Source organism: Empidonax traillii, unplaced genomic scaffold (genome assembly GCF_003031625.1).
Source record: "Empidonax traillii isolate 1590-97213 ecotype Southwest subspecies unplaced genomic scaffold, ASM303162v1 scaffold724:size316974, whole genome shotgun sequence".
NCBI classification, from domain to species: Eukaryota; Metazoa; Chordata; class Aves; order Passeriformes; family Tyrannidae; genus Empidonax; species Empidonax traillii.
Window position 1 is genome coordinate 210,807 of NW_020955917.1, and position 26,652 is coordinate 237,458.

At 39.7% G+C, this 26,652-nt stretch overlaps 1 protein-coding gene across 1 annotated transcript; it reads left to right on the forward strand.

Annotated features, from left to right (window-relative positions):
• The first annotated feature begins 2,128 nt into the window (after positions 1-2,128).
• GJA1 (gap junction protein alpha 1) lies at positions 2,129-11,491 on the forward strand. The gene is made up of 2 exons (XM_027900418.1): positions 2,129-2,400; positions 8,394-11,491. The coding sequence occupies exon 2, from the start codon at positions 8,410-8,412 to the stop codon at positions 9,553-9,555; it is 1,146 nt and encodes a 381-aa protein (XP_027756219.1). The 5' UTR covers positions 2,129-2,400; positions 8,394-8,409; the 3' UTR covers positions 9,556-11,491.
• The last annotated feature ends 15,161 nt before the right edge of the window (positions 11,492-26,652 follow it).

A 26,652-nucleotide genomic window follows, 5' to 3' on the forward strand; every position in this document is an offset into this window, starting at 1 on the left:
TTCAAAAATTACAGAGCATGTATAGGAAGAGAATGGAAAAATGCAAGATCGGGCAAGCTAGACCCTGCGATCCTGCCAGCTTTGACAGGGAATGATAACTTTGTATTCTTGCATGCTATGATTCAAGGGTTTTTCCCTGGCATTATTCTGCTTTCCTAAGGGGCAGCTTTTGCAGCAGCACCAGATATATATATATAACATCCCAAATGTCTTCCATGTCTCCAGCATCAACACACACATGGCCATGTTGGCAGAGTTTTGTACTTTGCTCCAAAATGACCTGTGTTTTACAGGGCTGTAGCAGGAGCACTGTGCATACTCTGCTCCCTGTCTGTACCATAGTCATGATGGCTATGAAATGCTCTGGTTTGTGAATTAATTTTTCCATTCTCAAGAAGAAGGGCTCACAGCCTTTTAGGCACACAGTTTCATTTCTCCCTTAATGTGAAGAGAAAAGGCAACCTGAAAACAACCTTCAGAATAAATGAGATTCCTTTCTGTCATATGGCTTGGAAAAGTGTAAAAGCAGAAAAAAACAAACAAACAAACAAACAAAAACCACAAAAAACCCACAAACAAACAAAACCACAAACAAACAAACAAAAAACAACCTACAGAACAAAACAAAATTGTAAAAAATAACAGCCAATGTCAAAGGAAAAAGGGCAAACTGAGGAAACCAGCTGTCTCCGTCTGCAGCTTCAGGAAGGGGAATAGGTGTGCAGTAGTAGTGTACTAACTCTTTTTCTCAAACAGGAGGCAGTGTAGTCTGCTACAAACTGCTCCAGAGCAAGAACCAGGACGATGTGTTTGCTTCCCGGCTTCAAAGCTCCCTGATGAGTAGCTTTCTACAAAGACCTTGCCTTACTTTGAGAGAGTTCTGGGTGAAAAGCAGTAGGGAAGAGCTGTGCAAAATAAGCAGTAATATTTAGATTGTGTTGTACAATGTAACATTCATTATTTCAAGAAGAAACTGTAAAGAGAACTTTTATCTAGGAAAGCTCTCAATGACCATTACTGAACTTCTTCCCTCTTTTGTAGCCTTCAAAGAGCAAAAAATGCTCTTCCATGCTACTGAGCCCAGAAATAGCTCTTGAGAATAACGAGTTGAAACCCAAATGAGTTCAGTACAACCTAAACTGTGAAACTTCATAGAGAACTTCATCGGACCACGAAACACTTCTAGAGAAGCTCTTAAGCAGTCCCACAGAGCAGCTAATACCACATGACATGAACAAATACAAGACCAATTCCTAATGAAGTTCGAATTCCATGTGTGAGGAGCTTAACACAGACAAAGAAATAAATTAATCTCTCTTCTTCAGAGGAGGCATTTTTTCAAGGGGCATTTAACCAGAGTCTGGTCAGGAGCAAAGCCAAACTAGTTTTATCCAATTGCATAGATCAGTTTTGGAGCATGATTTTATGCTGTAAAATCTGTTCAAAAATTATCAGTAACATTTCTTCTCACTTTTGAAGACTCTCTTTTTTGTGCTTTTGTGCTTTTTTTTTCTGAAATTTCCTGGAAAGAGTTTTGTGGAATGTGAGGTCATTTTTTCATTTCTCCCATGGGACAGACACACACACATGCACACACAAATAATAGCAAAAAAATATGTGATGTATATCTCCTGTGGAAACAAACACGCTGCTCCCGGTGTGTACTTTCATGTGTGCACGTAAAGGAAATTGACCTCAGTAGACAAAGCTGTGTTCATAACAAAAAGCAGAGAGGGCTTGGGAGGGCTTCCTCTCCTGAGTGGTGGCGAGGAGGGAACAGAGAGAGCAGCCCCAGCATCCAGGAGGTCCGCGCTGGTTAGCTATTAATCCCTTTCAATGCATGTTTCCTTTTCCCTGCAGTAAAACTCCTGGTGCACACCAGAGAGCCAAGTTGTTTCATCTTGTCTCAGGCGAGCCCAGATCTGGACACAGTGCCACCCAGGTGCTCCAGTGACCGGGGAGAAGGGTGTGGGGCGGCTGCTGACTGCCCTTGTATTTGTTTTGTTACATCAGCAAGAGTGGACTTCCACGCTCTCTCTTTCCGCGGGCTGGATTTTGCTGTGCCTTCAGTCCTCTCCCTCCTCCTCCCCCAGCTCCCTGCCCTCCGCCCGCAGCGCGCCCCTCCTCCCGCGCTGCCTCCCCTCCCTCTCCCCTCCTCTCGCACAGTCAGAGGCTTGAAAACTTGTTAAAAGCTCTCCCAGTGTTCCAAGTTAGAAAAAAACTTTTACGAGGTATCAGCACTTTTCTTTCATTAGTGGGGAAGGAAGGATGAAAAATACAAAACGGGAGTAGACTTTTAAAGTTTAAATAGATAGCTCTGAGTGCCTGAACGTGCTCTTCCATTTTACTTTAACCATCCAAAGAAGTACTCTGATCCAGTTTTACTGCTGATCAGCAAGGGTAAGTTGAAAGTTTTCCTTTTTCATCTTTTTGTGTATCACTTTTTTTTTTTTTTCTGAAAACACTTCTTTTCTTCTTCTTCCACCTCCCTCCCCCTCCTCCCCCCCAAGAATTCTGTGTTATTGCGCTCATGGTTGACATTGTTTAAAAAAACCACATCTCTTAGCAGCGTAGATTCTCTTAAAGTGCTAAGCGAAGTTCCATCTTGGAGGAATCCTCTACTTACTTTCGTCATATTTCTATACATTTCTAGAAGTGCTACACTTTTACAACTTATAACCTTTTTCAAGCGAAGGAGGAACTGCGGCGAAGTTGTGAGTGCCGGGCTGAGTTGCAGACTTGTTGCTAGCGCTTGGGTGCGATCGCTCCCCTGCGCTGTTCTCGGGGTAACTCAGCTCCTTTAAAGAAAAAAACAGAGGTGCGCTTCAGTCTCCACTGTTGCACCGAAATTGCACCAGAAGTTAGTAACAGAGAGACCTTGCCCTGAGTGCGTCCAATTCCTTCCCCACACATTTTGCTTTCATATGGAAATCCTGATTGATGCCTGATAGCTTGAGCAGGGCAAGGTTCTTAATTACGTGCTTTGTTAAATGCTTCAGCTACTGAAGTGGTGGCTTTCACGTGGTCTTCCTGATAAATTTTTTCCCCTTTTCTTTTAAAATAGATGTGATAAAATCCAGACGTGCGTTACGGATTTTTAACCTGGTTTGTATATAGTTACTCTGTTTTAGCAACCTCTGTGAGGGATTTTAGAGAAGGAATGTGGAATATCATGATATGCCTTACCACGTTGGCAATGTCTGTGAAAGTCTTAGGTAGATATAAATGAAAGTTGTCTAGGAAAGACTGTGCAAGAATACGGACAATGTGTCATAATCGCTATATGACACATTCCTTGTATATTACCTTGAAGACTTTAATGACCGAAATTCAGAGGATTAAATGCTTGAGCAGCATCTTTTGGAGAAATAAAGGGCTTTTTATGTTGCGAGACTTGGAGTGATTCCTTATAGCAGTTGTTGCCTACTGCTTGCCAGTAGTTAAAAAGCAACAAGAGGAAGCAGAAAAAGCCTTCAGCTGAAAGACAGATGAAGCACAGAGTCTGTCTTATCAAGTAACACATGAACAAGAATATTGTGTGCTTATATGTGTCCTCATATTTTGCCTTGAGATATCCAGCGAGCCTCACGAATCAGCATATTTTGTCCAAGACATTCCTTTTCAGTTTTGTATGTGACATTTGTGATGAAAACTCTGGGTAATAGAGGCAAAAATGGGCTATGGACACCTTTTGCCTGACATCCTGTGTGTGCATGTGTGTGTGAGTGTTTGCGCGCATAGGGAGCGAGTTAGAGGACTTGCGTGAAGCTTTCATCCTGCCATTTTTAACATCTGGACAGCACACTATGCTGCAGAATTTAAGCCTTTAGTCTCTGGGATGTTTACTGAAGTGTTTCCTTCAGAAACTTCAAAGCCAAACACTGGCGCTGACCCACAATACCTAACAAGCATACAAATGGGAGAAGGGCAAGCAGCAGGCTCGCTTCAGGAGAGGGAAGAGAGGGATGGACACAAGGGATTTGATTTGCAACATAAAGCTGAATGCTTATACGCGCAGGAACGCAGACGGATTCAACACTGTAAAGTTATCTCAAGCTATCTCTCGTATTGTGCAAGCCCAAAAGATTAATTTTATTTGTCTCTGCAATGAACCAAGGCCAAGGATTCCTGTGGGCACGGGGAAGGTTAGAGGACATTGAGCAATGCATCTGTTTCATTAGATACGTTGCCCTCTCTCCCCCAGTCACTAGTGCCTCCTCCCCATGTTACCCACTGATTTTTTCTTGCGTGGAGGCACCTGGGCTGTTGTTTATGCCATGTATATTTTAGACATCCAGATTTCAAAATCCTCAGGCAGGAGCATCAGAGGGCCCAAGACCCCCTCAGGGAATTCAGCTTTTCTTCCCTTAATTCCAAAGTGAGTCAGGAGAGGGATGAATCTGGGCAAACCTGAGTTGTATAACTAGAGAATGTCTAAGAAAGTGCTTTAAGTTGCTTTTGTAAATATGATTTAAAATTAAACTAGGTGGGGAGGGTACAACATGGGAGAGGCAGAAACTGTGGGATAGATCCACTAGTGGCTGACCACCAGCAATACTGGCAAACAAAAAAAATCACAGTTGTGACACTACATTGTAGCTACAGCAGCCATTTAATGTGTAATTTTTGTCCGGTGGATGAAATGAAGTAAAGCTGATCTGCAGTACTACATAAGAACAACACTTTCCCAGAGGAACGTTTGGAAGACGTTCTCTTATTTTTGCATGATTACAGAAAACTAGCTTTCCCTCTTCCAGTTTGTCCAAACTCCATGAGTTGTACATCTCAGCTGCTTTCTTTGCAGTGCATGTTACTTTTGAGAAATGCTCAAGCTGATTGATGTTCAGGGTCCAGAACCTTCTCTCTTGTCCGTGTGTGTGTGTAAGCACAAATAAAAAGGCAGAAGGGGTTGGAAAACCAAAACTTTGGCCTGTTTCCCAATTGCTTCAGCTGCATGATCCCATTTTAGAACCCACTCTAACCCTTACTGCTCTTCCATCCGCTAGCATGTGACCTTCTAACACTGTAGTCAGACCTGGGCACATTACCACAGCACTGAGTTTGCATTAGTCTTTTTGGAAAATATGAACCAGATGACATGATGAGTGCCGTCCATAAAAAATAGTTCTAGAATTTCTTAATTGTGGCCTACAAATCAAATGTCTTATATATTTGGTCATCCAAAACCCATGCGATGACTGCTGTCAGATCTCCTGCTGCTCTATGGGGTTTTTTCCTATCTTTACCCACACACAGTAGGACCCGGGAGAAATCCATCTTTTAAAGACTGCTGTATGTTAATGCTAGGCCAGCATTAGTCTGCCTCAGAAGAAGGTTATGATCCTGTAAAGTATTAATCACCAGGAGCTCATGAAATGCACGTACTCATCATCAGCCATATCCTTAAATTCCTGAAGTAGTGAAATCATATCAGTTGAACAGGCTGTGTCATTCAGTGGATTCACTTAAGGCGTTTGGAAGTGTTAAAAGAAGTTTTAGTCCAGAATGTTGAAGAACTATTTTTAAAGGTTTGGCCAACCATTAGAAACTGCTTACAAAGCTAGAATACTTAAAATACCCGTTTGATACAAACCCTCTTTCTATACCTGATAAACAGATTTGTAATCAGTTAATAAAACTGGTCTTTCAGTGCCCTGAAAGTAAACAAGTTAGATCCGATGAATGAATTTTCTCTACAACAAAGCAAAGTACTGTGTTTCATAACGCGGTAGAATCCACTTAAGAAAAGGAATAATATATTTGTGCCACCACAAGGTTATCTGATTAAGAGTACAATGTTTTGAATTGATGTGGGGTTTTTTATCACTGGCAAAGGCTAGCATGTAACTGAGCTCTCTTTAAAAAAGTTGCTTTTCAAAACTATGTATGAGTAATTCAAGCATGGAATGTTTCCTCCTGGAGTTTATATTGCCAGAGGACACAGATGAAACTTAGCAATTTTGCATGCTGAAGCAAATTAAAAAATAGGTAGTTAATTCTCCAACTATTGCAGGTGTGGGATTAAGTAGGTCAAAACTGAAGTAAATCACATTGCATTAATGAACCAGAAAGGAGTGTAATTAGAAAACAAACAACACATAACTGCCTAGAAATAACACATCCTCTGTTTTCTTAATCAGGCTTTCAATCTGAAATAACATTTAGACAGTAAAAACATTGAGTCTGAGGAAAGTCTGTTAACCCAGTAGTTTAAAATCATTGGAAAGCTGACTAATTAAATCAAGAAGCTGTTACTTGAAAAAGGCTCCTTCTGTCCACTTCAGTTCTAGGACATAGAGCAAATACCTTGCCTTTGAAACAGACTTCACGTGTTGTATAGTTACAGGGTGTTCTCTATTTTAACAACCCCAGCCTGAGGAGAACGTGGTCACATTTCATTTCAGCCTTTCCAGAGACCTCTGCACTCCTCTGCCTCACTCCTGTCTGCTGCCCCAGCCCAAAAAGACAAACTCACTTTTCCTGGGAAAGATGAAAGCTGAGGATGGCTGAGGGGATGTGTCAGAGATAAATATGCTGTGCATACTCCTCCCAGCGGAGGCTTCCAGATTTAAAAGTCTGATCCTTTGACGGGGCTTCATTCATGAGAAGAGCTAATTATATGAGGAAGGGTCAGCAGGCTGCTGGTTAGTAAACTTTAGAGCCAGCTGACTAGGCAAATGGAGGAAATGGCCCTGGGATGTTTTTCAGGAGTTCAAAGATAATTGGCATCTCAGAGTTATTTTAGACACTTGTCTCCCATTACTCTCTCATACTCTTTCTGATGGCAGGAATGGTGTGTTTTTATTTGGCATTTGTTGTTATGTTTGAGTTTGCCAGATTTACGGTCTTGTGTTTCCAGTGACTCACTGCTTCTTGAAAGCAAGTCTCCTTGGTGCTAAAATTTCCTATTTTATGAATTATCCAAAAAGTGCTTTTTCTATAAATGACGTTCAGTAGGGAATATATCCATGATGCAGCGGGGAGGAAATCATTTGGACATTATCAAAACTGTTAATACCAGGAAGGGATTACTCAGCATGCATGGAACAAATATCTATGCCCAGCAGCATCCACTTTAAAGGGGAAACTTTTTGATTATTTTTCCTGTTAAATTCCTGATTTCACATGCTTTTTCAGGGGCCAAGTTAAGATTTTTTTATGCATAAGATTGCCATTCTCTAGTTGATAAAAATCTGTAGTGAAATTTATTCTTCCCAGGAATCTAGAACATCAAGCAAACAATTTAATTTCCTTTATGTCATCTTGAGTATTTCCCGATATCCCAAGAACTTGCCTGTGTCCCAGAAATGCATACTTCAAAACTCAAGTCAAGGGAGACTGTTTGAACTTGCAGTGTTCAACACTTAGAATGCAAACTGCAAGCCAGGAATTGCCTTAAAAACAGAAAGAGCTCATTTACCTAAATTTTTTTCCTTGCTGAATCTTTTTGCCTTTCAAAACAAAGAAGGAACTTAAATACAAAAAGATGCAAACACAAATCTGAAACTACAATGAATTAAGCAAATCACAGATAAACAGGAAACCAGTTCCTCCAATATGGTAACATTATCTTAGTTATGTTTCATGTATTTACTGGTTTTGGTTCCTTCATAAAACTGTAGGTAAAGAATGCTAACTTTGATCTGCAAATACTAATGTACAAGCTGTATTTAGAAAGCATTTTTTTTTCTGAAGTTGAGTAGAGCATAAACTTGGTGTCATCAGGAACTATACTCTTAAATGTATTACACACTATGTAGCGATAGGCAAGAGTCCAGTTTAATGCTGATGTAGTAAAAACATGCATTTTGCAGTGATATAATTTTAGGTATCTGACCCTAACATTAACTTAATGTAATCTTTTATATTTATGTTATCCCATGGTTTGCTTTTTTTAGTGTCTAAAAGACTAAGCATAGAAATTACAGGGAACAATCAATACACACTGAAACTGAGAAATCTTTCATATATTCCTAGCATATTTAGGCAGTGCCACTGCTTAGTTCCACACCCTGCTTCATCTGTGTGTCACAGCTGTTTTCCACCTGAGGCAGGTGTAGGTCATTGAACTGAGGCTGCCACCAAGGCAGCTGAGCCAACCACAATGGTCACTAAGGGTTGTCAAGGGCTTCTTGAAAACTGGAATGAAATTAGGAACCTCTTTTTTCATTGTGCTCTGAGACATTACATGGTACTTTCTCTTTTCAGTTTCCCTGACTTCCCACTCCACCTGCAGACTAAAACTGTGTTTTCTCTACAGATTGTGTAAGACATATGAATTACAACAAAGCTGACACCACTGCTCTATTAGCATTATTCTGCGATTTAGTCTATCAAAGGTATTCAAGCTGTGCCTTAACCCCTATTTTTTTTTTCTTTGTGTCCTTGTTTAGCCAGCATCCTGTGAAGATGGGTGATTGGAGTGCCTTAGGAAAACTTCTTGACAAAGTTCAAGCCTATTCTACTGCAGGAGGGAAAGTGTGGCTGTCTGTCCTCTTCATTTTCCGAATCTTGCTATTAGGGACAGCAGTCGAATCTGCTTGGGGAGATGAACAGTCTGCTTTCCGGTGTAACACTCAACAGCCTGGTTGCGAGAATGTCTGCTATGACAAGTCCTTCCCCATCTCCCATGTACGCTTTTGGGTTCTGCAGATCATATTTGTGTCTGTACCTACCCTTTTGTACCTGGCACATGTGTTCTATGTAATGAGGAAAGAAGAGAAGCTGAACAAAAGAGAAGAAGAGCTCAAGGTGGTCGCAAATGATGGCGTGAATGTGGATATGCACCTCAAGCAAATAGAAATTAAGAAATTCAAGTATGGCATTGAAGAGCATGGCAAAGTGAAGATGCGTGGGGGACTGCTCCGTACTTACATCATCAGCATCCTGTTTAAATCTGTCTTTGAGGTGGCTTTCTTGCTGATACAGTGGTACATTTATGGGTTTAGTCTGAATGCCATCTACACCTGTGAGCGAGATCCATGCCCACACAGAGTGGACTGTTTCCTCTCCCGTCCAACTGAGAAAACCATCTTCATCCTCTTCATGCTGGTGGTGTCCTTGGTGTCTCTCGCCTTGAACATCATTGAGCTTTTCTATGTGTTCTTCAAGGGTGTCAAGGATCGTGTGAAAGGGAAAACCGACCCCTACTCCCACAGTGGTGCCATGAGCCCTTCCAAGGACTGTGGCTCCCCCAAATATGCTTACTACAATGGCTGCTCCTCACCGACCGCCCCCTTGTCTCCCATGTCTCCCCCAGGGTACAAGCTCGTTACTGGAGACAGGAACAATTCCTCCTGTCGTAACTACAATAAGCAAGCCAGCGAGCAAAATTGGGCCAACTACAGCGCAGAGCAGAACAGAATGGGGCAGGCTGGCAGCACCATCTCCAACTCGCATGCCCAGCCCTTCGACTTCTCTGATGAGCACCAGAACACTAAAAAATTGGCCTCGGGACACGAGCTGCAGCCCCTCACCATTGTGGACCAGAGGCCTCCCAGCAGAGCCAGCAGCCGAGCCAGCAGCAGGCCTCGACCTGATGACCTGGAGATCTAAGCTTCTTGCTGCAGTACTTGCTCAACTATGAAACGACGGGCATTGGAAGATGCCGTCAGTGCTGATCTTGTTCCAGTGGAGGTGGTACTTAACAGTCTCAAGCAGGAGATTTTAACAATCATAAAGAAACAAACAAGCAAACAAACTTTTGAATAATTGCTGTTTTTGGGGGGGATGTGGGATTGGTGTGGGGTGGTACATTACACATTGGTATTTAATGTAGCTGGTTTAAAGAATTCAAATACTAAAAAAAAAAAAAAAAAAAAAAAAAAAAAAAAAAAAAAAAAAAAAGAAAAGGTAGTACTAAGGTAAGGGGCTGTTTTTCTAGAAAGGCTGTAAATATCTGAGTGTATGTGTATGTGTGTACTCTCATGTTTGTTCCTAAAGAATCTTCTGTAACACTAAAACCTAATAATAACTGAACTCACATTTGTCAGGGTGAAGTGCTACCTGAAGATGAAAACATTTTTCCTATTCAATATGCAAAAAAGTCCAGGATTGCCTCTGATCATTTCCCTGTCAAGAACATTCCATTCTTAGAAAGTGCACTTTGAAGGTAAATTTTCCTACAGGGTCCTCTAGGTTGTCGGAAAGATCCTGTGAGGACAATCCTGTGAGTCTTTGAGTTGTTCTATTCAAATTTCAAACATGGCCCACCAAGAAGTACTTTGGTCACCTGCTCTTCCAGCCCTTCATGCAGGTATATTTTGTGATGTGCGTAAATGGGATGGCTCCATGCGTGTGGAACCAATGGTGACACAGTCTTGCCCACAGCGATACTTGTGTCCTGCTGCTCATGTGCAGTCTAATTAGCATCCTGTAAAACACAGTTTGCTGCCACTTGCAGATTTAAGCATCAAGACAAGCAAGCAACTGCCTTTAGTGAATTTTATCACACCTTTATGTATATTAAGGGAGTGCGTATGTGTGTGGATGTGGAGGTAAAGGTATACACAAAACACCCTCGGAAACATAGGCTGAGAAATAAACGCACACAAGTTACTTGCAGTTGACACTTTCTCATGGATATTGTGAAAATGTGGGCCACTATGGTGTTTACATTCTGTGGTTCCTTCAATGCAAGTGAAGCACACGTCATTATATTTTTTTAATTCTATAGAATGTTTTCCATGTATCCTAAGTGGATGCTCTTTTAAAAATAAAAAAATCAAAAAGGCTTAATCCTGGATGTCTTGCTCTGGAAAATCTCTTTTAAGTGTTTGGGAGTTTTGCCTGAACAAAGTCTACAGGATCAAGCCCAAGATGTAGCGAACCATGTTCTTGCTGGCATGAATGATTTTATTTTGTAGAAGTTAGGGGTGGAAAAGACCCATTAGGTCATCTAGCCAATCTCCCTGATAGGTAATAATGATGCTTGAATGATAGAAGATGTAGTACTGTAAGCAAGCTTTAGTCTTTTATGTGAGAAACTTAGAAGAAGTGCTTTGTGCTGGATTAATAATAAAATATGCCTACATGGCTTTTGCAGTAACTGGTATTTTTCTTGTTCTAAATATTCACTTTAACTGAACTGTAATGTCCACTCTGAATTTGACAGGTAGGTCTTTCTAGATGGCTCTAGCAACTTTAGTGTTTACACTTAGATTTTGTTTGAAATGCAAGTGAAGTTGGAAGGATTTTTAAGGAGTACAATTCTAACTAATTTATTTGAAATATATGCTAAAGAAATCTACCAGTTTCTTCAAATGCATAGCCTCTTAGCTGAACACAGATTGACCAAGAAAATACATAGCTTGGTTTCATTTTGCAGCAACACAGATAAATTCTTTCATTTAATACATTATATTAATTTGTTTGACATTCCATGTTAAACTACTGTTGTGTTCAACTTCATTGCATGTATGCAACCATAGTTTGTCAGATCATGTTGTCTGGAGAACATTAGTCAATAAAGTTTTAATTTAGTATAAATACATTTTCTAATTGTCTTTTACTGTTTCATATGTCCATATATCTTTTGTTTCAGTAGTATGATCCAAACTTGTTGCTCCCTTGTTCATTTTTCCCCAGTGGCCCTGCATTTCAGCAGCATCCTTGATTTAATCCATCTGAATTTACTTTGAACTGAAATTTCACAGGACCAGATTCAGATACCCTCACAACATTGGAAAAAGAAGCATTGTTTGTGCTACTCCTGGAACAAAGTCATGGTCAGCATGAGTTACTGTAATTTGAATCTTGCTCTGAGTCTTAGAAAACATACATTCATTTACAAACTCTTATAAAAAAGATAGCAGTAAAATACTGTCACATAATTTTTCAAGCAACTTCTAATACAGCTTAGATTCAACATTATGTAATCATTGCCTCTAGTTTACATTTCCCCATGTAAACATATTGCTTGAGTGACAGTCAGTTTCAATTTCTGGAATTAAAGCCTCATTCCTTTAGAGTCAATGGCAGAAAGGTAATGATTTTGATAAGGCCAGGATGTCACATATTGTCTCCTGCTTCACCCTTTATCTCCCTGTCGCTGATAAAAGCAAACAGTGGTTGCTTATCCAGCATTGGACTCCAAAGGTGAGATGGTTCAACTCCTTTTTTTTTTTAAAAATCAAAATATAATGGTCATGTGATTATCATACAACTTTCTACTTTCAAATTTCCTTGTTGTTTTAAGTCCAAATTCTTCCCCTTCCTATTAGTAAAGAAGGGGAAAAATAAGCAGGGCAGTAGTAGTGGAAACACAGCTCTGAGAAATGCTACACAATCACCAGCACAAGGAATGACTCCTTGAAGTATCCCTTAAATAATAACAGTGAGTCATGTTTAAGCTGGCTTGTCCTAGTTCTTCTTTACAAACGGAAGGGCATTCCAAGCATTTTGTGAGGATCATGCCCTAGGAGAGGTGGATACTGAAGCATTCAGAGAGGGGCCCACCCTGAGACAAAATGTAGTGTTTCCTAGGCAGGCTGATTGTCAGGTATGTCCCAGGGGCCATCTTGGACAACTGAAATAATTTAGTGCTTCAGTGCAAAACTCTTTGAGTGAATTTTTTGGTGGCAAAGCATGTCTGTGCTTGTGTAGGGTAAAGACATTCCATGGGCCATTTTTCCAGCCTAGATTGATTTCTGTGGAGTGTTTTTCTTGCACACTTTAAAGTCATCATGGTGACATGTTTTGTGTGCCACTCGTCCAGTTCTTTATGCGCTTTCTCCCAGTGCACCTCTGCAGCAGCAGTTGCATCAACTGCAGATGACAAAAAATGATGCTAGTGCACACTTCTCAGCCTCTGTAGAAGGATATGTTAGATATTGTATTCAAACTGGAAAAGATGCAAAAATACACTTCTCTGAAGGTAATAAAAACAATAGCACCAAACCCAAATTAAAATCCTGTTAAGTATTTAAAATTTGTGTTTATGTTTTCTTTATCACTATTTTGCCAAAACCCAAATCATCCTAGGGCCTCCTCCCTGTACCAGTAATTTTAAATGTTTTTAAAGAGTAAAGTTAGAAGGACAAATTACAGACAGCCTAAAATCCATGGGGATATCATGTCATTTCAAGACGTTTTAAATACAGTGAACACACACTGAAGGTTACTTTAAAATTTAGAAATCAAATTTCCATATTAAAGTACATACTACAGTAATTGAGAACAGGAACAAACTATGTGAGTGTACCTGTTACACCCACTAAAATCCAACATTTTTAAACAATGTGCATCTCACACATCTGTCTGCAGTGCTTCTGTGCTACTCAGCATGACTGGCGAAACTGCACACTACCAATTGTGCTGGCCTTTTCCTTGAACTTTCTCTGCAGCTTGTTATTGATTAAAAGAGAGGAAAAAAAAAAAAAAAACAGTGATATAAGGGCTAGAGTTTTTCAAGTCAGATGTGAGAGAGAATCCAGATCTGAAATTACTTTGACTGGCTAATTCAGCATTCTGGGTATGTCAGATCAAAACCTCCTCCAGTTTTGGTGGTGGCTGTTTCTATCCCATTGAGTCAGAACTGCTTTTAATTCTTCTTGTAATTCCTCCATGATTACTGCTACTCCCTTTTCAAGAATTTAAACAATACAGGGCAGAAAATAGGATTGACCTTCCTCCTGTAGGACTTTCTCTTTACTTCTAATCCAAACCCTGAGCTCACAAACCACCCTTGAGATACATTTTTTAATGCAGTATGTTATTCAAATAGTCAGATTTATCACAATCTCCTTGAAGACATCTTCCTTTTCTTCTCGTGCTATTCACTCAAACCCTTTGCAATTAGATCTGCCGGAGGACTCAGAGGACACAGCTGAATTGCATGACCCTTGAGGATCTCTCTGGCAAAAAAAAGGAATCCTTTGATGGTACAGAGCTACTCCTTACATTACTTTCATTTCTGCTGTTGACATAAGTCAGAAGCGTAAGTCAGGTCTGAGAAATCACTACCTAGATGTATTATCTGACTCAGTTCCATGGGACTATTGGAGGGTCCTCCATTTTGTTCTAGCTTGTTCTAGCTTATTCGAACATCATGTCTTCAGAAACATAGGGCTGCAAAGAAATGACTGCCTTTCCCTGACTTAAATCATGTGCTTTTGAATGTGCCCAAGGACATATTCACACCCAGACTCTGTCAGTCCTGGAAAGTGTGTCAGATGTAAATTACATGATGCTAGCACATCAGTAGATTGAAACAGGAAGAGCTTATTGGTTCCTGTTCTTGTTTAAAAGGCACTTTGATAGACACACACACAGAGAAAAAAAAAAAAAAAAAACAAAAAACCAAAAACAAACAAACAAACAAACAAAACCCAACAAAACAAAACAAAAAACCCAAACTTGTCTTAAATACTTCCTAAACTGCAGCCGCTACCAGGAGACCCTAAGAAGCATTATCAATGAGTACTATGACTATAAAGTGTTTAAATAGATCCAGCTGCTCAGTAATCTGGTAAAACCAACTGCCTCCAAAATGGCTGCCCTCACTCTTCTCTCTTGGTAGCCAAAATGCTGCATCTGGCTTACTGGCTTGCTGGCATTTGCAATGCAGAAGCACCTTGGACAAAGACAGACATGTTTTTACAGTGATTGTTTCTGCGTTAACTCCTTTTGAGTGCTGAAGAAGCTTACTGCTAGGAGCTAGAGGCAGAGAGTCTGGAACAGGCTGTACTGGCTTAGTAATACACCGTCGAGGGAATCGCCGGTCAAAAGTAATGGTTTTCGGTTGATTGTGGACTCTCCCATCACTTAAAAGACATGGTCTCTGCTGCTATGTTGAAGAAATTTGCATTAAAAAAATGAGAAATGTAAGCTTAGACCAATATAAAGGGGAAAATGTTCAGACATTTAAATTGCTCCTTGAAATAAGCATAGACCACAATTGCATGCTTCCCATTAGAACTGACAGAAAATGGTCACGAGTTCCAGGATTTCAGTCATTTAAATCAATGTAAAAATTCCTCTTAACTTCAAACATAAACAGATTTTATCCAGAAAGATATATTATGACATCTAATTTTCATTAATATAGCTGCAAAGGGAAAGCTGGTGAGTATAAGCTACTAAGCTACTAATACTTAAATATGTGTAATCATACTATTTCCTCACATTTTCTTTTTATGGTAACTCAGTGCAGAGGCAAATTTATGAAAAGTAGTCTAAAGATTTGGGGCTTTTTTACAAAGACATCATGTGAATGTATTTCATTACATTTACAGAGTTCATGTCAAATTTACACAGAACCACATAAGGGAGTGCGAGGAACTCTATAACATGCATCTAACTCTGCTGGCTTAGGCAGCTGAGGAGTAAAATCTTCACCTCTCCTCATCCTTTTTAGAAAGTTTTCCATATCCCAAACACCTGAGCAGTTTTTCTGTGAGATTTGCTTTGGTGGAAGTCTTTGTATGCTGTTCTTCCTTCTTCTTTTTCCGTCTATAGTGTAAGTTCGGTGGGGAAATGCAATCACAATTGATTGCAAAACACTGAAATCACAGATTATGCAGTAGTTCTCTTTTACACGTCTGCAACTAACTGAATAGGAGAACAGAATGGAAAATATTTCAAGGCACTAGAAAAGCCTCTGGATACTTTAACATCTTAAAACCATTGGTCCTTGCTGAAACAGGCTTTTTCAGTCTCAGCTCCTGCTGAGTCACAGAGTTTGTTGCCTTTGAAGGTTGAAGTAGCTTGGCTCAAAATTGAAGTTGTTCTGGAAAAGTTTAAACCTTTCCTAATGACCATATTTGCATGCTACTCTCAGTGGTATTTACATATAATAGGACACCCTCCACAGGGAGGCCTCTTCAAAACACAAGCTCTGCTTACACTTTGAATTTCCCTATTCAAAAGAGAATATTCAAAATTATCTATGCATCGCTACTTCAAAGTGTCTCGCTGGGAGTACTCTGCCGTATATTTGGGAGACTCATCATAGTTGTTTGAAAGCTGAATATATATACAACCGTAAGATTGCCACCTGGGTTTCGTGTGTGGAGGCAAAGAAGTATTACTCAGGCAAGAATCCTACCTTGTCTGACCTGGCATACTTCTGTTCAGGACAAAGAGTTTCTGTTGAGTGTTGTGAGATGAAAACCTTCTCTGAGCTTACTTGGTTCCTTTTTCAATTCAAGTCCTTGTAGTTTTTTTTTTTCAGGAGCACACAGAGGATCAAACTGTGAATCCATGTAACTTGCTGAGGTCTAGGATAATCTCTGAGTAATTTCTTCTGTCTCCATTTTGGTTGTCCCAGCTCTGTGGACTTTGGATGGACTATAGTGCTCAATCCCTCAATGGTAGGGTAGATGTTCAATCAGCGATGGCAAACGGTGTGTGAATACAGAAAGTGGGTCTGAATTTTTTCCTGTAGGATTTCCTATAGAATTGAGGCAAACTAGTCAATTGTCCTCAAAAGTCAAGGTGTGAAGGGATTTCTGCATTCTGACAGAGGCTTCAGCCATAAGCAATAATATCCTATTAATCTTTGTCTTCTTTACTCATCCCTTGAAGCCCTCTTCTCTCACCACACATTTCTTTTCTGCATAACACTTATGCAACAGATATTTAATGGTTTATACTGACAAACTTTCTGTACAATTATTTTTTCCTTGTGTTATGTGATAAGGACCACTCAAATATCTTAGAATATCCTGCTCCATTAAATATCTATTAATGAACAAGTTGGTGTTTCTCCTATTTCATTAATTTAGAATGAGTGCTAACTACTACAAGTTTTGGCTGACAGTTTAGGAGGTAATTTATTATCTCACCCCACAGGAACTCACCTTTGCTTCAATCACTTTCTTTTTCATAGTATTTCATAATTAAGGAAGACATCAGAGGAACTTAGAATGGTAGTTATCTACCTTTAACCAGATGCAGTGAAAGTGCGAGGACAGGGAGTTTGTCCAAATCTTCTTCCCACCTTAGTCCCAAAGGGACTCAGAGCTAGGCTTCCACTAATGATTATGTTTGCTACATAAATAATAACAATACCTGGAGTTGCACTGATACAATGCTGTTCGTCTTCAAAGTACTTTGAGTACCCTATATAATTAGTTTGCTGTGGAGTCACCACCTATGATACTGCATGAACTCCAGTACTACCCACTATGGGAGTCAAAAAGGGAATCTGAACAACCACAGAGATTACACATAACCTCCATATCACTATAAGATGAAATTGAAAATGCTGAACAAGGGTATTTTAGTACTTCATAGAGGAGGAGCATCAACAACTGTCAGGAAGCCAGTCTCCCTAAGATAAGGAAACAGGAAAGTTTTCTTTGCTGGTAATCTGCTACTTCAGATCTCTAAACACATTCTAAACTTCGTCTCAGTCAAGCTGGCAGAAGATCACAGGTAGATTATCTCATGGCATGGAGTCTTCATCTTCATGCAATCCGAATACATAGTTTGTTTTTTTTTTTTTAATTAAAAAACCTTTAACTTCATGAAGCCAGAACATATGCAGACATAGTAAGTATAACAATAAATAGGTTTTTATAGACTTAGTAAGACTTCAGGGGAACAACTTATTAAGAGTACACCATCGGCAATTGACAGTCCAGCTGAGCAAAATTTAAAGATAATCATGTTTTCCAGTTATTTCCAATGAGCTTATAATAAGTCCTCGTGAATGTTTGCTCTTTAAATCAGCTTGGCATTTGTTGAAGATTATCATCCCAACATTAATTAGTATAACAACCTTATCAAAACTACACCATTAAGAAAAGAGAAGAAAAAAAAGAGCAGTAACTGCCCATTCAGTTTGGTGAATATAAGAATGCAGAGGAACAGAGCATTTTTGGATGAAAAAAACTTGGAGTATTTCTGAACATTACTAATTTCAGTCTGCCTTACACTGTACACTGACTAGCATGTATTTCCTCAGCACAAAGCCTAATGTATTTTATTTGTCCTTCTAAATAAATTTTTCTCATGAAAATTTGGTAGGACACATAGATACCCTTTTATACCATAGTATATATTAGTAGTCATCTGAGGAATAATCCTGAGACTAGATTTCTAAAGTCATGGTGAGGCAAAGGCAACCCTACTTCCCATGCAGTTAATGGACACGTACTCACATGCCTTGATTTTTGCTCCACTTCAAGATCAGTGTTTCTTTTTTAAAAATTGGTGTTCTTCCCTGTTATATTTAAATATCACACAAAACCATAAACATAACTGTATGCCAGAATGAGTTTTTTACTGATGAATGATGGTTTGGACTCAGTCTCTTTGCTTTTATTTTTACTTCTTATTCCATTTGCTTAGGTGAAATGTATTCTGAGTGTTAGATTCAGCATATTTTTAGCTACTCCTGGACTATTTAGGGGAAAGTGAGCACATGATCTCAAGAGTATAAGAGGTACTTCCTAAAGCTTTGTTTTCTCTCTCCTATGGTGAATCAGTACAACATTTATCTTGAAACACGAAATAATAACAAGAAAATAAATAAACAAGAAAAGCAGCAAAGAAGAAAAAAGGGTTGGGGAAGAGCAGCAAGATGAATCTTGGGCAGTCCTTCCAGATTTCAAGCAACCACAGCTGTTTCAGTTCTCCAGTAAGACAAGTTAACCTTCCAAACCAGCTATTTTTACAGTGGGGGAGCTTCAGGTCTCATAGCAGGAGGAAGGAAGGGGAGTGACTAGCTGCAGCTACATGAGAGGTGATGTGGAAAAATAGTTGACAACCGGAAAACAGATGTTTCAAAAGGAAGAATGGCTGTAAAGTAGCTGTTCTGTGATCTTCCCATATGCGGTAATAAAGAAACTTTGATTACAGTGTGGAAGGTGTTGGAGGTGAGAAAATCAGAGCTTAAGAATCTCCAGATAGTCATGGAGTTTCTCTGGGCCTGACAGTGAACGCTTCTGAAACATATGATGAATGCATACCCCAGCAGACAAATGTGGTTTGCTTCACAGTTCTGCCAAGCAGTATACAGCCATGCTGAGGCACACAGTCCAGTTCGAGGGTATAAAGAGGAAACTTATTTGCCTTTTTTTTCCCCCAGATTCAGACTTCTCATTTTCAAAGCCATATGCACAGCAACTCTCATTCCCTTTTGAACCCCTGTTTGGCCCTGGTTTTTAATTATTTATCTGACATTGCTTCCATTTTGGCTTCTATTCAGGGGTCAGATATACTCTGCATGGCTGAGCATGGTACAATTATCCAGAGGCACAACCAGCCCTGGGACCTGGGGCAATATTTCCACATCCTAGAGACATTGTGGCTGATTCAGTGTGTCCAACAGAGAAGGTGATGTTACTAGGCAGGTCTGAGTGCCACACCAGTGTGGATGCCACGCTTCTGGAGCTGTCACACCCTGCTACGCTGAGTCACCAGGAGGCACTGGCTCAGCTGGTGCTGGCTCAGGGATGGGAAATCTCAGGGAAGAGCACCAGACTGCTGTGCACAACAGACCTGCCCAGCATTTTTCTCCACACTGCTTCTTCTCTTAGCTTTTACTTATTCTCTTGGATCCCATCTGACCTCTGTGGCATCTCAACTTGTTTTCCATTGCTCTGGGCCATAGTCAGACAAGCTTCTCAAACTGTGAGCTTTTCAGACATTCCTTATCAAATGTAAAAAGACCAATGGCAAAAGCATGCAAACTGAGTAGTTGATGTGTTAATGGTTAGATGTTCTGGGCAAAAGAGGAGGATTTATTTTGCAGCTTTTTAGAGCTGGAGTGTCAGAGAAATTATTGTTTTGGCACCTTTGTGCTCTTGGGCTCTTTAATAAATTTACAAGTGAATGAAGTGGAAGTATTATGTAGCTGTCTGTAGGCAACATTCATTGTGAATGTACATATTTCTCATAGATTTTTTAATTCCTGTATTCACTCCTGAAAAATTTAAAATTGACACACATTTTCTAAAGCTTTTAGTAAAATTTCTCGTAGTGACTGATGTCACCCACGATATTTAATATCTGAACTGGGGCGACTTGTCTGAGCCAATAGCAGTAACTGCAGGTCACTGGAAGAAGACTCAGGAAATCTCCAGTCTGTGACTGAATGACCTTGACTGCAGATTTCCTTTCTAAAAAATGTCAATTGTTCTCCCATCATTTGTCTGCCCTATATACATAAACTGTAAGGCTGGGGAGAGGGAGATTACTAGTGTTACTCAGAACTAGGCTTAGATATAGGGAGGGCTGAGACATAGGGAGGGCTCCACCCTGAGCTGTCCACCAGGTCCTCAGGGCAGGAAGACCTTGCCCACTGATCAGTCAGTTCCTGCAGAGATTTCATGTGTAAATCAGCATTCTAAAGCAAGTTCTAATCAGTAATAATCTAAACCAAATCTCCCTGTAACCCAGTGGCTCAGGAGCAGATGCATGGGTTCCCTGTGCGGTGCAGGTGAAGAAGGTGGCTGAGCACCTTTTTTGCCATCCCTGGTAACAGCACCATCCTTTGTCTGTCCAAAGCATATAGACAGAAATTCAACGACCAAAAAACCCTGGTACACCTAATTACAATTCATCAGGCCTTTAGTTTTGTAGGAGCAAAAAAGAAAGTGCAATTCAGTGGAATTCCAATTGAAAATGTTAGTGAAAAAAGGAGCACACTCATTTAGAAAATCCTCCCCAGGACTTTGTGGTGACTGTTGTCTGGAATAAGCTCTTCTGTCTGGATTCCAGGCTACTTTAAAGGTTGCATGATGCACCGTGGCCAGGCCTCTTGTCTGTTCACATGGTGCATCCTGGAAAACCCAAAATAAACTGCACTAGAAGAAACATTCTTTCCCATTCATGAAAATTCACAACTACTCAAAAAACGCAAACTGATCATGGAACCCAATATGTAAAATGTCTTGCTCTTTTTTTTTTTTTTTTTTTTTTTTTTTTTTTTTTTTTTTTTTTTTTTTTTTTTTTTTTTTTTTTTTTTTTTTTTTTTTTTTTTTTTTTATTTTTATTTTCATTAAATGCCCTGATTAACTTTCATGTCCTAGTCAAGAATGGTAACAGTTTCATGTTTAAGGCTGAAAGTAAGCTGAAAGTGGTACAGGTGAAACAATTTGAGAGAAACTGTCTTTACCATCTGCGTTCATGACATCTTTTGCTTACTGAGATTTTACTGTGCCACAGACAAACAAAACTCAGCTTCAAAAGCTACAAACAAAACTAAAAAAGTAAAAACCTTTCTAATAGTGCTTCATTGTTAAACAGCTGCTTCACAGGTGGAGAAATGTTGCACACAGTGGTTTTCATGCTGGGTGCCAGGCTCGTCACAGGTAGCTCGATGAGAATCTGATATTTCCATGGGGCATCTGACTGAAGGGAAAGCAGGTGGTTGAAGTGCAAAGAGAAGGAAACAGGTCTAACTCCTACTGGGAACTCCTGCTGCAGGGTGGGGAGACTTGGTGGTGATGCTTACGTGCCTGAAATCTCGCCATCATTGGCCGCCTGGTTGCTGTTGCACTTGATGAATCGGCTCTCAGAATCCCTCCTGCACATACCTTTTCTTGACGCTTCAAGTTAGTGCTACCTCAGTCTATTTTTAACAGCTACATTTTCCATGATTAGATTTTAATGCTATTTATTTATTTAAACCAAACCAAACAATTCCACATAAGCTGAACATTCCAGTGGGCATCACGCTTGGCCACGCAGAGGAGTCTAAATCTAGTTTAAATTACATTCCTTGAATGGTAGAAAAAGCTGGGTCATGTGCCGAAGCTCGGTGATGAATAACGGAGTCATTCTTTCATAGATTGCAAAAACTTTATAAAGAAAAGACAAACAGGTTAAAGGTCTTTCAGTGGCTGCACTGTCTATGCATAGCAAATACCCCTTGCTTTTTCCCTCTCCTGCCCCTAGCTGAAGGTGTGATACTCAGTCTCATTGTCTGCCATAACTGAGCCAGGTCCTCTATTTTTTCACTGAAGTTATAGAGGATGAAAGGCTTGGGTTAATTAGACTCAGTGTCTCACTTGCTTAGTTTCTTGCAGATGTAATCAGACAGTATGGAGCTCTCAGTAAAGGCAGGGATGAAAGTAAGGCATCTCTCAAAAACACCTTTTCCCACAAAAAGAAATCATCTTCACAGATCTGTCGCATTGTTGTTTCCAAGTCTTTGTGCTAGACTTCCACGGCTTCCTGGTAGGAAGGGAGAGTGTGCTTCCCAGTTGCATCCATGTTAATAAAATAAAACACTTGTGTTAAAATTAGCAGTGGGAGAACTGTTTCAGTTAAAACAAGAATTGTCCTGGATTGGTGCCAATCCTCAAACTAAATTCAAGCCAATTGTATTTTTAAGTTTTGAAACTAATAAAAAGTAATAAGCATGAAATGTGTATATAGACATACACACAGAGAATAGCCCAGGGATTAGAAAAACATGTATTTCTCATCTGAAGCCCCAGTTTTGCACAAGCATATGCATGCAAGCAACTTTACTCATGTGAATTATCCCCTGGTATCATGCCCTACTTCCTGTGTAATCAGGCAGGAATATATACAAAAGCCTTTAATCCATAAGGGTGCTATAACCTGCAGAACATCACCGTTTGTGCATTGAGTGAAGAAAGCTGACACTTGTTGATAGGACAAAGCTGGCACTAATTAAACCACGTTCAGCACATCATCTCCACTTGCTGGAAGCAGAGTCATCCCCAAATGTTGAGTTAGGAAGTACAGCCAGACCTGCTTACAGCAGGATGTGGCTTCCAAATATCATGCATTGCATATAATCTATTGCGTAAATCAAAGCGGGGGCGATGAAGGGTGGGAGGGATGAGGCTCCACTGGGTTGTGGCTTCAGAAGGAAAGATCAGTTTTGTATACATGGGGAACATGGGGGTTATTTTGAGGAACTGGGGGAAGAGAGTGTCCATGTACATTATTTCACACATCATAAACCTCATTTCTCGGTGTTTTTCAGCAGCCCAGAAAGAGAGCATTCCCACGTGAGGTTTCACAGCACCAAACAGTGAACATAAAGGTTGGGGGTTTATTTTGATTTTTTTGTTTTCATCTTCAACTGCTGCGGGACTGTGTGCCTCTGCAATTTTGTGCAGGTGCAATAGTCACATGTGGCACTGTGAGAATGCCAATCATGAGTTTAGAGTGCCTTAGCTTTAATGAAAGTAGTTTTACTGCTTAACCATCTCTGACCAAGCCTATACAGAGTGACACATAGTGCCACCTAGAACACCCAGACTTCTCACTCCTATATGATTTATCTTCCTGGGAACAGGTCAACAAGTGTATTGCTCAGGGCATACTATGACATCTCAGGAAAACAAACATATCTTCCTCTTTACAGGTTCATAAAACTTTTCACAACAATTGCTTTCTTGCATTTCTGACAAAATTTTGGCTCATCACAGCTCTTGTTTAGTATGTCTTCTGGAATAGAAATGCAACTTAAGAGCCACTTTCTTTCAAATTCATCATGAACATCATTCACATATTCCTGTACTTCTAAGAAGAGCAGGGTAACACTTTGTATCTAGGTGTGGATGAACAATGGATCTATCTAGAATGGGGCCGCTAAATATTCTAACTGTTGGATTTGCATAGTAAATGTCTTGAAAGTGCCAACACACTAAAAGTTGTTTTGCTGACTGTAAGAAAAGGCTGGATTAATTACTTGAGCCTCATGCATGCATTAGCCAATTAGTTTTGTACTGGCTATGCAGGAGCAAGGACATTCAGAGATCAGCCCCCTGGAGTAAAAGAGTGGGAACCTCTAGATCTGCTTTGGGTCTGGATGATGCCTTGATATCCTGTGGCTTAAACCCTACCACCAGATTGTTCTAAACATCAGTATTATCTGCCTTTGTACACTTATCACTCTGAAAGAGTCAATACTATGAAGCAGCTGCTTCTTGAACAGCTCTCACCATGTGTTACTATGCACAATGTATGTTGAACATAAGACTTTTTTGTCCAAAAAGTAATGAAATTCAATAAAACTGCAAGAGACCAACTTGTAAAATAAAACTGAAATCCTGCCTGAGGACCTCCCATGAACTAGCTAAGTTACAACACTTCCAATGAATATTAATTGGGCCATATGGTCCAGTATTTAAACAAAGGCAGGGATTTGTTTGGCCAGAGTGTTCAGCAGACACTTTGGGTTGAAGCCTTCAAGGTTCTGATGAAATTCATGATCAGTTAGTGAAAACCTTTACCTTAAAATAAATGTGAAAGACTGTCCTGCACAGAAGTGACACATGGGAGTTTGCTGTTGTGCAGCTCTGTGAAATCAGCTACAGTGCCTGTATGTGGGGTTTTTAACCAAAAACCCTTGCAAAAGACTTACAAACTTCTGAGGCTTTGCGCAGAAGAAAGGATGGCACAGCATTCATCTTTCTTGATGCAAGCGTGCAGAGGAAGGTGACTTCCAGACACTTGCAGGCCACATGCTGCATCTCTGACAGGCTCTGCAGAAGGCAAGTAATCACACTGCAGCCCTTGCACAACATCACTGATCCCCCGTCTCCCCATTTCATGGTCTGTGGGACCCTTACAGTGGCAGTGTGACAGCATGAACTGGTCTTTCGTTTAATCTTGGGCAATGAAGATTGGACAGTGAGACAAGATCAGACAGTGAGGAAGATGACCTGTACCAGCTGAGGTAGCAAGTGAGTCCAAACTGAGCAGTCCATTATGGAAGCTCATATGCTCCCTGGGAATGAAGGCAGATCAGGTAGAACAAAGGAGATGGCAGTTGCAGGTTGAGCCCATGAACTGTACTCACTCCCTAACCATACTGTTAACACCAGGGTGAGAACATTCATGTACACTCTATGGTAGATGGGATACCTTGTGTATTTCATGTCATAGACACATGGAAGGAACAGTGGAAGCAAAACCTATCAGGACCTTTTTCTTTCATCTCTGCGAAACCAAGATATGTAGCTATTTAACTTAGGTTCATTACATGACTTGTGTTATTCGTTTAATATATTTCACATGGACAATGTTACATCTCTTTTCAATAAGTAATTTGAAAGAGCTGCTCATGTCATGCAAGACACAAACAGTCTGCTTGTGAGCCACTGTTTTACATCCTGATCAACTTTGTAACATTTTCTTGTTTCCAAATTCCTCATCTTAAAAATATGAGTCCACATAAATAGCTTTGAATCTTTGTTACCTTATTAACCAATGGCGGGTGACTCTACCCATAAAATATTTACATAGACAACAGTCTTGTGCTGGTAATGTATTTTCACATTACTTAGTAATTTAAAACATGTCAACCCTTTCCAAATAGTAGAAACAATCCAAACATGGAACTGATGCTGACCTTAAAAGGCTACTCCTTTTTTATTTTAAGTCAAGCAACAACCATTACCACAGATTATCACTGTGCATTCTTCATACAAGTCCTTATCTGCAATGCCTACAAATATAACTCTAAATGGTAAGGAATATAGTAGATGGAAAGTGGTGATGCTACAACAGCAGCATGTCTTGTAAGGGAGCTTTTTAATATTAATGAGGTAAATCAGTTATATAAATTTGTCTGTTTAATAAAGTTAATGAATTGTGTGTTTGACTGAATCTGCATCTGATCATTCTTTCCATTATAAAAGTGTGCATGAGTACGCAAATGCATTTATTTTTATTCACTATATGCATACATGTGCATGAATGTCTTTAAATAATTTATGTGTGTATTGGATATAGTCCTTTGGTTTCTTTTTTTCTGTTTTCAAATCCTGCTTCTTATTCTGTTATCAGGGGACCAGGTGATGGAATAAAAAGCATTTAGTGTGTGCTCTGGAGTACAGCATGTACTATAACCTAAGTAAACCAGATTCATTAAAAATACTATCCTCTTTTTTCCCAGGTGATCAATAGAAATGAATTTCAGCTTCCCAAGCTATGGTGTGACCTGGAGCTGGTGAAAAAATAGATAAATTTAATGTTCTTATTTATGATGTGGATGTTTGTATTATACATGATTTTTTCAGTATGTTTAGCAGCAAAATATGGTAGTCCCCATGTTGCATAACAAATAACATACATCTCCTTTGGCAGACACTTTAGCCCATTCAGCCAAGTAACTAACCATAACGCTTTACTTATGAAGAAAAGAAAGAGCAATAGCAAAAATTTACAACGGCTTTCTCCTATATCTCAGAGCACTTTTCCAGGGTGAGCTGTGTAACTTGGAAAACTGTTCACTAAAGGTACTATCTTAATCACACTGTTCCCTACAGACTGGAGCAGATCAAAGGAACAATGAAACCTCTGTCATGTACAGGACAGAAAACCTGATCCCACCATGCTTCTCAGGTGACCGGTAGGTATTGAAGATTTTTGGGGCAGTATTTGTGATCTTACTGACTAATTGTTCTCTTTCTGTAACTTAAATTTGTTACATATTTTAATGTTGAGAAAAATAAGACTTTTACAAGATTTTTTTTTTTCTCTTTTATCACTGTATTTCACCTGTAGTGGTATGGAAATTTAATACAGTATTTTTAGAGGGCATGCAATATACAAAAGAATGAATATCAAAAAGAATGAAAAGCTGTAAGGGCTGTGAAAATTTTCGCTTTGGACTTTACATTTACTTTATCTCTTTTCAATATTGTACCACTATTAGACTTCTACTGTTTTCCATCTTGGTCAACCAGCCTATTGAATAAATAAAGTGTATGAAAA

Excerpts from the sequence above, each read along its gene's own strand:
- GJA1 (XM_027900418.1), top strand. The coding sequence starts at position 8,410 with ATGGGTGATTGGAGTGCCTTAGGAAAACTTCTTGACAAAGTTCAAGCC.